At 36.7% G+C, this 14,082-nt stretch overlaps 2 protein-coding genes across 2 annotated transcripts in view; both read left to right on the forward strand.

The window, feature by feature from the left end:
• SGPP1 (sphingosine-1-phosphate phosphatase 1) overlaps positions 1-8,033 on the forward strand; it is a 46,961-nt gene extending 38,928 nt beyond the window's left edge. Inside the window, exon 3 of the mRNA XM_007068024.4 lies at positions 1,205-8,033. Within this exon, the coding sequence (XP_007068086.2) occupies positions 1,205-1,756 (552 nt within the window). The 3' untranslated portion in view covers positions 1,757-8,033. The remainder of the gene's footprint in view (positions 1-1,204) is intronic.
• Positions 1-14,082, forward strand: part of WDR89 (WD repeat domain 89) — a 132,891-nt gene that overhangs the window by 37,993 nt on the left and 80,816 nt on the right. The gene's annotated exons all lie outside the window — the stretch shown is intronic.

Raw genomic sequence — 14,082 nt, forward strand, 5'->3', positions numbered from 1 at the left:
CACTTGATGCTTTTGCAAAATGCCAAGGTGACAAGTTAAATCTTATTTAAGGGAAGAAGACTTTCACGCTACAGCAACACTGGGAAGAGAGTGTACTTGGTCAGTAGTTTTGTGTTGCCTTGATATTCTGGAAGATATCTGCATGGTCAAAGGGCTTCTCTCTCTCCCAGCTCCACTGCTGCTTTTCTTCTTGCTACAGTGAAGTCATAATCATATTTTTGTGACATGCCTTTGTATGGATTAGACTAATACTATGCTGCTTCTGCCTTTGTGTTAACAGTAATGCAGCATGATGATAGCTTTATAGGATGAAAAACGACACACATTGATGAAGTAACCCTTTTTCAAACACACAACTTCGGTAATTCACAAACATGGTAAACACATTATGAAACACATCTGGCAGGTCAATTTGTTTCTTAGTCATGATATATTAAAAATTACCCAAGTAGGGCAGTCTCCTTTTAAAAAAAAATTACAAAATACTTTATGGAAGTTTTAAAAAAATAAAGCATATTCAGTACAAGTATAACGATATGTTTGGGACACTGCGGAATCATTTGAATAACAAACTAGTATTCAAATGAATGGGTTCTTCCTAACATATATTACAGCTGTGTACCTCTACATACTGTAAAGAGTAGAGATACCAGTACTTTGTTGTTGCAATCCCAGAGGGTACTTGCTAAGGAATTCTGTTGTAGGCCTAGTGGCCATTAGTAATATCTAACTGTGACACTATCTGCTAGTTTTTTTAAAGTTACCAAACTTTGTTGCTGTTTATCCCATTCCTACCTGGCAATCTTTCACAGTGGGTTTTACCTGTCTCATTCTTAGGAGTGCAGATACCAGAACTTGGCAGCTTCAGATGAGGCTTAGGACCATTTACCACCCAGAAACCATCTCTGTTGAATCTTAGGCTCTTTGTACATTGCATTAGAAAAAGAGCAAGTACAATTCCTTCCCCTACTATTAGAACAAAACTAGATACATTGTGAAAGGTAAAACATAAGAAAAAGGAGATTTCAAACATGTGGAAACCTCTGTACTTACAAAGCAACTAAACTATTCTCCAGGCTAATATAAATTACAATCTGAAATGAATTATTGAAATAATTATTTCAAAGTTGGATATGAAATTCTTTATTTTTTACTAGGATTTCTATCATACTAAATGATTGTATCTTTTATCTCCTCTCAACAGGATGTTATTGCTGGATTTCTGTATGCTATTCTCATCTTGATTGTCTTCCATCCAGCTGTGGACCTGATTGATAACTTCAATTTAACTTTCAAGCATGCACCGCTAATTATCATCAGTCTTCATTTAGCCTTGGGGGTTTTCTCTTTCACTCTTGACACCTGGAGCACATCACGAGGAGATACAGCTCAGATTCTGGGTTGCGGTGCTGGAGTTGCTTGTGGATCTCATTTTAATTACATGTTGGGTCTAATGCAAGATCCTTCCCCAGATACATTGCCTTTAATTCCTCCCTCCATCACTGTGACTTTATTTGGAAAAGCCATATTGCGGTTATTGATTGGAGTAGTACTACTGTTGTTAACAAGAATAGTGATGAAGAAAATCACCATCCCACTGGCCTGTAAAATGTTCTCTATACCGTGTGATGATATACGACAAGCAAGGCAGCTCATGGAGGTTGAACTTCCCTATCGCTATATTACATATGGAATGGTTGGGTTTTCTCTCATGTTTTTGGTTCCTTGCCTGTTTCTTTTTATTGGTCTTTCTTGAGGTAGACTTATTAACTTGACAAGGGAAGAAGGGAGGTAGTTGCCTAATGTAAGAAAAGGTGCACTGGTTTGCTATTGGCAGACTTGTGAGCTGTGCTTTAGCAGGGACTTTAACAGCAATACATGACAGGCACTGCATTTAAAGGAAATTGCACATCTTAGGTATAGTGTCAGGCCAGAAGCCAAGAATTGCTCTCCTGAGAAGTGCTATACTCTATAAATGCCATGTCTATTCTTAATGCTGTAATGATGTGTGTGTATACATTCAGTACATATATATGTGTGTATACACGTATGTAGTGAAACATACATCACACTGTACCTGTATACTTCGGCATATTGACAAAGGTGTCTGACAACTGATCAGAAAGTTCCATTTGTGTTCAGTTTAAGTCATTTCATAATAACTTACGAGTTATTGAACAACAAACAGCTATAATGGAATAGCTTACATGTTTTTCTCCATTCTTCCCCAACCTCAGTTGTTTATATAGATGGCATTTCTAATGGACCAAACTTGCAGTGAAATCAGTCGTAAAAACTGAAGTTATTTCCTTCAATCCCTTCCACAAAATAAAATGTCTAGGCTGACACTGGTTTTAGGAATAAATAAAACTGTTAGATTCAGGTACTGTATTTTATGGCTTAATAATTGTGCCTTTCTGTTGCTAAATTAAAAAATGCCATATACTGTGATGTAAAAATATGACAGCTAATTTTATTTTAAGTCATACATAATTAGGCAGATATTTTTAAATGTAGCTGTCCACATATTAGAATGGTTAATTTTAACTATACTGATCACAGTTTAGCCTATATTTAAAATTATATAGATGGAATGAGCTGAACAGTGAATCACTAAGCTCAACAGGTTGTGAATGGATAATAATTCCCTTTTGTAGGTATTTTTATGTGCATTGTCAGTTACCGGTAGAGGATATATTTTTCTGCAAATTGTCTTAACAGTTTATATACTGGACAAGTGTGTCCAATAGTAAGAAATAAATTATAAACAATAACAATGCACACCCTAGATATCCATGGCCTCGTTCGTTTTGTTATTCCAAACTGATTTTAAAAGGGCCACTGTTTTTAGAGGTGTACTTAAAAGATCCTCTTATCTTGGCTTTAGAAAAAATATATAAATTTTTATGCACAAATTGCATATATTGCAGTTCAAGATGTCTTATCACTTTTACCCATACCTAGACAAAATATATAAAGGTCAAAGCAAATTTCATTGTGATCATTCTATAATAAATTAAACTAAGTGTTTGAAGCAAAGACAACAGCATTGTGAATGCATAAACTATTTGTGCATAACGGGGTTGTTTTGAATGGCTTTTAACAGTAATGCACTTTTCAGCTTTATAGCGCCCTCTTTTCTGCTGATAAGTAAGATGCAATCCTTGGAATATCTAATTTTACATGAACCTGTGATTTGAATTTCATTTTGTCCATATGATTGTTTAGGTTCACATGTTGCCTAAGCGATATGTCAGGAGTTGTTATTGCAATGTTGCAGTATTCTGACAAGACAACTTGTGTTGTGTATCCATATTATATGTTCAGGAAGAACCTTAACTTGATTAAAAGCTTTCTGTTCTAGCTTAGCTATTCACTTTAACATATAGTTTTGTAGAGGATAACTTGGAATTGGAACTTTTTGATTTGGAGATATGAACTCCACACTCTATTAATAATATGTATGTTAACAACACTTAGTAAAGGCACTGACTGACTTCCTATCTCTTTCTTATTAGACCAGTCAGTGGATCATTTTATGGTACGCTGACATCTGAAGTTGTGAAAATTGAACTTTTCAGGTGTGCATTTAGAAGGCACTGTTGGTTATGAATGTATTCCACCGATTTCAGTGTGTGAAACCACCAACTTTTTTTAACAGTTGAAGAGGTGTTTAGCTTGCAAAAAAAACGTGGTTAGCTTGTTTCCGTACTTATTTGTCTATTTATGATTTTCTGTCTATTCCTTTATTACAGTGTTGTGGGGTTAATGTGCAGTAGAAGTTAAATCCCATTTCCAAGGTGTTGAGAGAGGGGATTTGGTACTGGTATGGTTCTGGATTTATACTTGGATGTTCTGAGCAAGTAACTCGGGAGAATATATAAAAAGGCATTCTCCTTAAAGCCCTGCACAGATAATTTGTAGCTAATGTAATATTAAATTGGCCCTTCCAGAGGTAGAAATAATATTTGTAGAATGGTTTCCTTTTCTTTAAATAGCCTGGCTTTACTCTTCTGGTGAAGAATGTTTAAATAGCAGTAGAAAGGGGCAGTTACACAAGAACTAATTGTTCCAAGTAAAAAATTGCACTCGTGGTTTATAGGAACTTGAAATTGAAAGCATGGGATTGTTCTTAAGGCTGAGTTTATAGTTGTACTGCACTGTTATACCATAAATGCAAAAGAAATCTCTGTTGCTGAGAGAGCTCATTGTGTAGTAGATATAAAATCACATGCAGTCATGGTTTCCAGAAGACTAGGAAAAATTGCATTGTAGCTTATTCTACTGTTACTCTATATATTTTGATATTTTGTACATTGCATTTGGTAGTTTTAAAATGTCATTTCTCATGCACAGAGTAGTTTATTCTACAGGAAAAAGGTACATCCAAATGTCAATTTATATAGCACTTTTACAATCCTGTCCTTAGATCATTGCTGCTTACTCGAGTTTCCATGAAAATGGAATATTAAAACCTTTCTTTCATGTTTCATAAGGGCGTTGGATCATGTGGGTAGTGTAACAGAACATGCCATGCAATACAGAAAGCAGTATGGGGCAGGGAAAAGAGGTAGAAATGCAAACGTTTAACAGAGTTGAACTTTAAAGAAAGTTCATATGAACATTTGATTGAAAGTCTAATTTTGTTTTGTGGTTATATTTTCTAAATTGATTCTTCCAAATCTGTAATTAACACTTGTCAAGTGATATAACTTGAACATTTTCATTGGCCTAAACAGATATTCTATCCCTTTATCATTGGAGTTGAGCATGAAAAACAAAGACTTATAGTTGGAACATCAGCTTGTACCAAAATTAAAAAAAATTATATATGCTTTAAAATGATGGTGGGTAGCAGTCTTTTCAGAGTGGGAATACACGTGAAAGAAGTTGAGGAACTTTTATGAGGTAGTGTGAGAATTTAATTATTCAAATATAACTGTGCTAGAGAACTTTCTCAATTCTAGATACTATTTCAACTTTTAGGAATATGCTGTTTCTTTAAAGAAGTAGGTCTACATCCTTTACTAAAAGATATTAGAATACTACATTTGAGTTGGGTTTTTTTGGTTACTATACGCAATTTAAATACAACTGAAAATAATGTTAATATAGGGCCTAATTTAGCAAAGAATTTTGCACAAGGCCAAAGAGGCTCTAAAATATTGACTTATATGTCTGCCTTAAGTATGGAAGCAAGATGAATTTTTTTTCTGACCTGGCACTTAAATAAGACTAATATATGTATTACACTGTCTTTAAAAAAGGAACCCAATCTATTACTTTTTCATGTTTACAATATAACTGCCACTTTTGCTAGCTAAACTTACGTTGATGTTGAGCTGGTTTGTTTTATGCAGTCATGTACAAGGCTCTTAAGTGTTTGATCACATTTGTCTTATTACTTAACTTGCTAATAACATTTTTTTTAAAAAGTATTTTAAAGGTAAATCGGCAAACCAAAAATAACTTTTGCTTTGTTTTAAGTTTACTTGGACTTTTCCTTTTAGGTACAGCTTTTTCTGAAAGCTATAAAGATGTATTTTAAAAATCACATCTCTAAATATACTTTTTTTTAAACCACAACAGTGTTAATTGTCCAGATTTTAAAAGTTGTCATTTTTTTCTTTTTTGCTGTTACATTTTAAATTTGCTTCTGTGTTTTTGTTACTTATTTCCTGGTTTTGTGTCCCAGAGAGGGTCCTATACTATTTGTAAGCAAATGCAAACATTCTATTACCTATGTAAAGATTTTGTCATTTTGGACTTGTAAATATTTAAGGGCTGTTTGTGGCTCAAGTCATGAGAACAAGTCATGCATGCTGTAAGTAAATTCATCTGTTGTGCTAAAAGTGGTTTTATCTCAGTATTTGCTTTCTAAATACGAAAGACAGGCAAGATTTTTAATGCAAATATTTTAAAGTATTAGTAATCAACACATGGGAGGACATAGATGCCCAGCTCCCGTTAACTTTGTTGGGAGTTTTAAATCCAAACCCTTGCGTCCTGAGCGGAAAATTTACCTTTAAAGGCTTGACCCTGCTGTAGTATGCAGACATGCATCACTGTGCATGTGGAGTAGCTAACCTTATAAGATACAAATATAACATACTCATTTTTGAGAACTGGGTGATTACTCTTTATAGAATAACATATAGGACTCAGTCCAATTTCACAGCTGTCTCTTTTTTTCATTTTAATTGCTTTCTTTACCTGGTACTAGTACTACATTTGCAAAAGTGCATTAAAGCATTCCCCTTTGTATTATAATTATGATGATGCGGGACAAGATCCCAGAGTAATACATAAAGAAGGAGAATTAATATACTGGGAAACTTCAACATGTCAAGGTCTATGCACTCTATTCAGTTCTTTTAATGGCAGAGTGTTTTGCCTTGTGAGCTTCACTGAAATATTTTAGAAGTGACTTTGAGGCAATTGAAAGAAAATTGGTCTTTCTTACGGCCTTGCATTCCTGTCAGGAAGGCTCCTTGAATGATTTGCATCACTTCTTTATTCAGAAACAGCTGACAAAAGCTTAACTGGTCACTGCATTTTTGGCATATAGCTGATCTTGTTCAGAATTTACTCTGGATGTATTTATCATTATATAATTTCACATAATTTGCATTGGTTACCTTTATACAGTGCTTCCTTCTGAATCAAAAGGAGTAAAAACACCTTAACTAGGAAAATAAAATCAGATTAGGCAAAGTAGCACTTAGTATTGGTGAATTATTGTCTTTAAATTGCAAATATGACATGCTAGAGCCAATTCCAAGTTGGAAACTATTTTGGAAATTTGCAGCTACTGACCAATGAAGACTGGTTTTATAAAACAATCATTCAGTAATAATGGTTACAAAATATAAATTTGGCTCTTTCAGTAGCCATTGTAAAATTTCATAGGTGTACTGGTCGGCCACCAGTAACACGGAAGAATTTAAAACACACACATTGAGATTTGAAAACTTTTCTTTGGTACATTCAGTTTTGATCCGGAAATAAACTAGATATGGGTGGGAGAACTCACCAAAACAAACTGATAGCAAATTTGTGTTTACAGTATATAGGCAGCCTAATTAATAGTTACTTCTTGCAAGGTCCATGAAGAACAGAACATATTTAAAATTTAAATGGGAAAATTTACTTTAAAGCTATTTATTTTTCATTGCAAATAAGGGCTTTATTAAGTTAGAGGGTTTTAGTAGTACTTGATTTTTCTGCTATTTAATTTTATAGTTACTTTTCTTTTGGTTTTGAAAGTCTAATGAATGTCAAGGTTAGTATTACTGAAATAGATGCCAGGTTTCATTACTTCATTCAAATCGCCCCAAAACAGCTTAACTGAAATTAGGTAACTTTGAAAAACAAAGAAGCCCAAGCCCAAAACAAAACAAAAAAACCCACCACTTTATAAACAAAAACACAACCAAACAAAAAACCTCTAAAGAATAAAAACTCATAGGCATATTTTGGTGTACGTGAATGTGATGTCAGAATTTGGCCTATACTTGAGTTTATGGGATCTGTAGTATACTGCAGCTGAAATAGGAATTTCATAGAATAAGATACATTTAGGAGTGCAATCATTTATCTGTTGTTTTCTCCCATTAATGTTGTGGTGTTCATTAATGAAAGCAAATATTCAATATAAAATATTTTATAGACTTTCTTCATTTTGTGAGGCTGCCAGCAAACACTTTCAGTAAACAATAATATATTTTTAAACTGTTGCCAGCCTCTCAACATCTTGGAGAGAACTAAAAAAAGCAAAGAAACCCAAACTTGCTAGCACAAGTCCTGAATTATTTGCAAGATCACATAATGGTTATTGTATGATAGTGTACAACCTGACATTTAAAGATAAAAAGAACTGTTCCGGTATTTCTTACATTATGGTTAATGCTTTTGCACTCATTGTACGCTCTCCACAGTTGTCAGAATTAAAATTTAATCTTTAACTGATAACGGAAACAATATTTGTAACTCCATCTGCAATGATTGGATAATAAATTACTGTTGGAATCAAATGTTTGGTCATTTCTGCTTCCCATGTTAGAAGGGATATGTGGTTGGATGCCTAATGTTAGGGTAAATTGTTGGCTTGAGAAAATCTACATATATTTAGCTCTTCATATAGTAAAAGTCATTAGGATGACATTAATGTGTGGCATTTTCACATTTAACTTTTGAATCCTTCTGAAAACAACACGTTGACAAGATTTTTACTGTCTGATACAGTTATGTGGCATATTTGTCAGTGTCTCATACCCTAAATGGGAAGCCAAATCATTGATCAAATTAGATAAAATATTTTATTGCTGAGAACTTTAGGTCCTATCTTCTTTACCACCTTCCCCATTCTTTACCCTTTCTTGTTCACAGAAGCATGCTCCTGCTCCACAGCATCTGATAGAAATTTGCTTTCTAGAAAATGAATCAAAGCAGGCACACAAAGAAGCAAAATGTCTGATACAACCCACTGGTTTGAGGTGTATGTGTTAATTATTTATACTACTGTAGCACCTAGGAGCCTTATTCATAGACCAGAACCCCCCTGTGCAAGATGCTGTACAAATACAGAGATGGTCCTTGTCCCAGAGAGCTTACAGTCCAAGTAGAAGACAAAACAACAGATGGATACAGACAGACAGGAGAGTATACAAAAACATTTTGCCAGTGTTGGTCAGCATGATAGGTGTTAGTGCTCATAGAACTCCAAAATGTCAAGTGAGGAAGTTTAAACAATCAGTGCATTATGGTATGTTCTACCTTAAGAAGTGCACCAGAGTTCAGAAACCTCTGAAAGAGGCAGGAAACAGCTTCCTCCTCCCTTACCATTTCTAATCTGATTATAGGGGATTTGATATTAGTCTTCCATGCTTTGCTAATTGCAAAGGTTTACATGGTAGCTGGCACATAGACTCTTCCTTCTGTCCCAGTGTAAAATAAGTCGGGTACTACCAAATTCACAGTCCATTTTGGTCAGTTTGATGGTCATAAGATTTTTAAAATAATAAATTTCACAGTTTCAGATACTCAAATCTGAAATTTCATGGTGTTGTAACCGTGGGGGTCTCAACCCCAAAGCAGGTTGGATGGGGGGCTGCAAGGCTATTGTGGGGTGGGGCACAGTATTACCACTGTTGCTTCTGCACTGCTGCCTTCAGAGCCGGGTGGCCGGAGGGCAGCTGCTGGCTGGGCACCCAGCTCTAAAGACAGCACCACTGCCAGCAACAGCACAAAAATGAGGGTTGCATGGTATGTGGGGGGTTGTCCCATTTTGGGGGCAGGATCAGCCTTATGTGTGGGCAATGTGGTTGATCACCCAGGGCCCTGTGGTCAGGGAGTGCCATGGTCCCTCTCTTCCTCCCCCCTTCCCCACAGACAGTCAAAGGCCCCTTTACCTCCCGAGTGCTGGGACCGGAGACAAGGAGGGGCAAGGCTGGGGGTGCCCCAGTTCAGGGCTCCTACCATGCACCAGACTCCAGTTGCTAGTTCTGGCTAGGCTGCTGCTGGTGGCGGCGCTGCCTTCAGAGCTGGGCTCGCAGCCAGCCGTCACGGAGTTTCCTTCAGCTAGGGGAGATTCCTGAGATCTGATCCAGTCCTGGGAGCAGCCTGTGCAGGGGAGAGGAAGTCCCATCCCTCCCTACACTACCCAGATTTCATAGGGGGAGATAAAGTTTCATGGTCTGTGATGTGTTTTTCATGGCCATTAATTTGGTAGGGTCCTCCGAATAAGACCTTCCTGCTACAACTTGCAAAGCTACTGCTTTTGTTGTTTCTCCTACCAAGGCCATCCCATCTTCACTTAGGTGAGCTGATGGTGAATGTAAAGAACTTGGAGGCTACATACAAGGATCTACTCACCATTGGGACAAGGTCTGTTGCTCGTCAGAGTGTTACACTCATTTCTATTATAACTCATAGATCTTTAAGCCTGGAAGGAACCATTATGATAATCTAGTCTAACTTCGAGCATAAAAGGCCAAAGAACCTCACTCAATAATTTCTACATCAAGCCCATAACTTCTGTTTGAGCTATAGCATATCTTTTAGAAAGACCTCTAATCTTGATTTTTAAATACTTCGAACGAAGAAAAGTCTACCACATCACTAGGTAAACAGTGGAGGTGAGAGAATGAATTCTTGTTTGAAACCAGTGGTTTAAATCATTCACCCAAATCTGTATTTACTTAAATTGTGTATGCTGCATGTTGATATAAAGCCTTAATGATTTATTTTAGCATATAACATTTCGAGATGTTCCAGATTGAATAATGATTGAGGCTGGTAAATGTTTTCTTAAAATCTATGAAGTTTGAGTGGTTTTTGCCATTCAATGCTCTCTTTTATGAGTATTCTTAGGGTGAAAATTTGGTTGACACATGACCTGGGTCAAAATCCATCCTGCTTCTCCTGTATCTTTCTCGCAACCAACTCCTTTATTCTGCTTAAGATGATACTGCAGAATACTTTTTCTGCCACTGAAAGGAATGTAACACCACTTCAGTTACTGCAATTACTTAGGTCACCTTTCTTTAGTATTTTGATTTATGGCCTTTTCCCCATTGTTCTAGAGGCTTTTTCTGGTTCCATGTGTCATTGAAAAGTTTGATAATTTTTGTTTAAAATTGGTCTCATCACAAGCTTTCAACATTTCTCTGGGGACTTGGTGTTCACCTGCAGCTTTCCTAGGCTTAATTTTTCTTTGCTCTATTCATTTTTTGTGATGAGACATTATGATGTCTAGTTCTGAGTGTTTAATTTAATTGTCAAAGTCAATATTTCTTGTGGTTTAGCACCTCTTGAAAATACTCTGCTCTCTTTGTTCTTTTTCTGTTAAGGTATTTTTCCTTGTTTATCCATAACAGGCCCTCTGGCTAGTATAAAATTGCCAGCTAGATCTTTGTTGAGTTGATACAGTGTTTTACTATCCCTTCTTTCAGCAGCTTCAACTTCTTTGGCCATTTTATCCATATTTTTCCTTTTCTTTCAATGCTTTTATTGTTTCATCCTTTGTTTTTAGATAGATTTTTTGCTGCTGCTTTTCTGGTAGATATTTTTAAGTGGTTACTGTTTGCTTTGACTTGTTTCCTTTTCCCCCCACATAGTTCCACATATCCTCAGTTATCCAGACTTCACGTTTGCTTATAGAAAGCCCCACAACGTGTCCATGATGACTTCTTGTGGTGGATTTAAGTCTTGTAGCACCTGAAATTGATTCTTAAGTTCCGTTCGAAACTGCTGCTGTATCCATTAGCCTTTTGCTGTAAATTTTCTTGGTACTTTGGGAGACTTTTTGTTTTTCTTGAGTTTATCTTCAGTCTTGTTGCATACAAATAGTGGTCACTTCCAACATCAGTTCCTCTGTATACTCTAACATCCTGGAGAGTTGATCTAAATTTCTTTCCAATATGTAGATTGTCAGTCTGATTCCTGGTGACTCCATCTGAGGAATTCCAAGTTACTTTATGTATATCTTTTTGTGGGAATAGTGTTCCACCAATGATGAGCCCGGATACCAGGTACAGTTCTTCTAGTCTTCCACAGTTCTGATTTTGGGAACCAAACACGTGATTGCCCATTGCTTTCTCCGCTCTGTTGTTGTTGTCAACATCAACCTTGGCATTGAAGTCCTCCATTTCTAAGCAGATTAATGTCATGCTTGGAGTATTGTCAGTTTGTAGACAGCTCTATATCTGCTCTTTGAGTTCATCATCGTAGTTGTCTCTGTGCATAACATTGTATAATTGTCATTTTCATGTACTGTGTTTAAAACCTGGCTCGGAGCAATTGGGTATTGGTTCTCAATCTAAGTGATTTTTCTGCTTTGGAAGTCACAATTATTGCTGCTTCCTGTGTATCTTATGACTTTATTTTCATTTCTAAATTGCTTTTTATCAGCTCCTGGCCATCAACATTTGCTTACTCCAAGGATTTGAAATTATATTCATCCATTTCTTTCATCACCTGCGCAGCTTTTGGTGTTGCAGCCATCATTCTAATTTTTCAGAAACTGATTTTCATAGTTTTATTTTTACCTTTAGTAAAGAACTTTTCAAACACTTGGCTTCCTGGTGGCTTTCACGAAGACTTGTTATTTCTGTAACTTGGCCTATCACTCAACCCCCACCCACATCTGGAGGACCAGTGAGCTGCTTTTTATCTGGTCCCTACCCTTTGACCTGTCTTGTTTAGGTGACCCTACCAGGAGTTAAAACTACCTCTGGCATCGTTCTGAGGATCATTATAGCATACAAGCCTTCCCACCATACCAAGGTGCAATCCTCAGGGAAATGCTCTTTCCCACTTAGAGTGGGATTTTCATGAGTGCTCCGCATTGACCAAACTCTGCTCCCATTGAAGTCAATGAGAGTTTGACCACTGATTTCAAAAGGAGCAGTTAGGCCAATGTTGAGTGCTTTTGAAAATCCTACTCTGAAGCTACAGTCTCCTGGTCAGAGAATCATTGCAGGTGGTGCCTTTAGTTAGGACTCATGCTGTAATTACTAGTCTCTCTTCCAGGGTTGTATCAAGAGCATAAAGTCCGGCTATTTATTCATCCAGTGGCTGAGAAACAGTTTGTTTGTTTTTTAAAGTACCATCATTACAGGATTCTCCTTGGGTTTCAAGCCCCCAGAGCAAAACAGGCAGCAAGCTTCAGAAGCTGAAGATATTTGTTTTCAGGGTTGCTGTCCCACACACATCAGAGGGCAGTACGTTCTGCTTCTGCAGTGAAAATGGAGCAGCCCACTGGTACCTCCAAATGCCAATTCCTTTTTTACCATTCATGAATGAGAAGCTCCCTCTGGCAGCCGAATATACTTGGCTTTTGGCTAATTTTCTTCATTTCTGGGTTTTCCCCCAGGGGTTTAACTGACCATTAGTTTGCTGTCAGTTTTAACAATTTAACAATTAAAACATTTAGAGAGGCTCCCTCTTGCCATCATCTTGGCATTGGATTAGATATCTTGCTGGTTAGGCCTGTTTCTCTTTTTTCTCTCTTTGGCTAGCTTTGGTTCCTAGGGAGATGATGTAGGCTGCTGCAAATCTCATGAAGGGTCCGTGTAGGCTTTCTTCTTGCAGACTTTGTGAAGTTCATGTGTTTTTTCCAGCACACTACTGCCTGGCCCCTGTGTTAAGATTATAGATTCCAGACCCACAGTAGTGTGGCTAACTCCCAGCTGTAATTTATTCTGGGTACCTTTCCACCCATAAAACAAATACAAATATAGATACAGAAAATCTACATTGATATCAATATACACACTGTTCTAGCTGTAAATCTGCATTTAATTAAGCTTAAAATTGTCACATACCAACAAATGCAGAAAATACAAACTTGAGGATAAAAACTTCTGCATTTTAATTTTCTTTAGTGATTTAGAATACTTTTTAATGTCAGTAGCAACATATCAACTGTTACATTATAAACATCTTGAAAACACTGGCCATCTGAAATATAGAAAATCAAACCTGCCAGTAACAAGAACCCATTATCACTTTTCAGAGCACAGTCTGTTGTAGACTTCTCCTTGTACCATGACTGCTTTACACAGACATCTACAAAAATCCAACTTTACCAAAAAATGTTTAAAGCCCTGCTCTAAACTAAATTGAAATGAAAAATCTCAGACTTCTGTTAGAGTTGACTTCAGTGTTGTAGAGCACATGTGTATGCAACAGGAGCTATTAAAATTTCAGATTTTCAGTATGGGTGCAAGCTGGGTGACAGTACCTCTCTCAGGATGGAGTCTTGTAGTTTTGTCTCTGTTAGACCGGTAGGTTGATCAGGCTATTGTATGCATATGTAGCTTACCACCCTGCAGGTCTGACTGGGTTTTCGGTACCTGCATTTCTTCCTTTGGGAACCTGTGATACATGAGATTGGCCAACAGCCTTCTTAGAGCAAAATATTTTTATTTAGCCATTGGAACAAAGCATTATAGAAAAAAGGATTTTAAAATAAGAAACAACCTACATTTATGTCTGTTATACCAACAGTACTACCACCCCATACTAGTGACATAGGCAGGCATGCCTTACTTTTTCAGATACACCTATGCTTTCCTGTGC

Source organism: Chelonia mydas, chromosome 6 (assembly GCF_015237465.2).
Source record: "Chelonia mydas isolate rCheMyd1 chromosome 6, rCheMyd1.pri.v2, whole genome shotgun sequence".
In the NCBI taxonomy this organism is placed as follows: Eukaryota; Metazoa; Chordata; order Testudines; family Cheloniidae; genus Chelonia; species Chelonia mydas.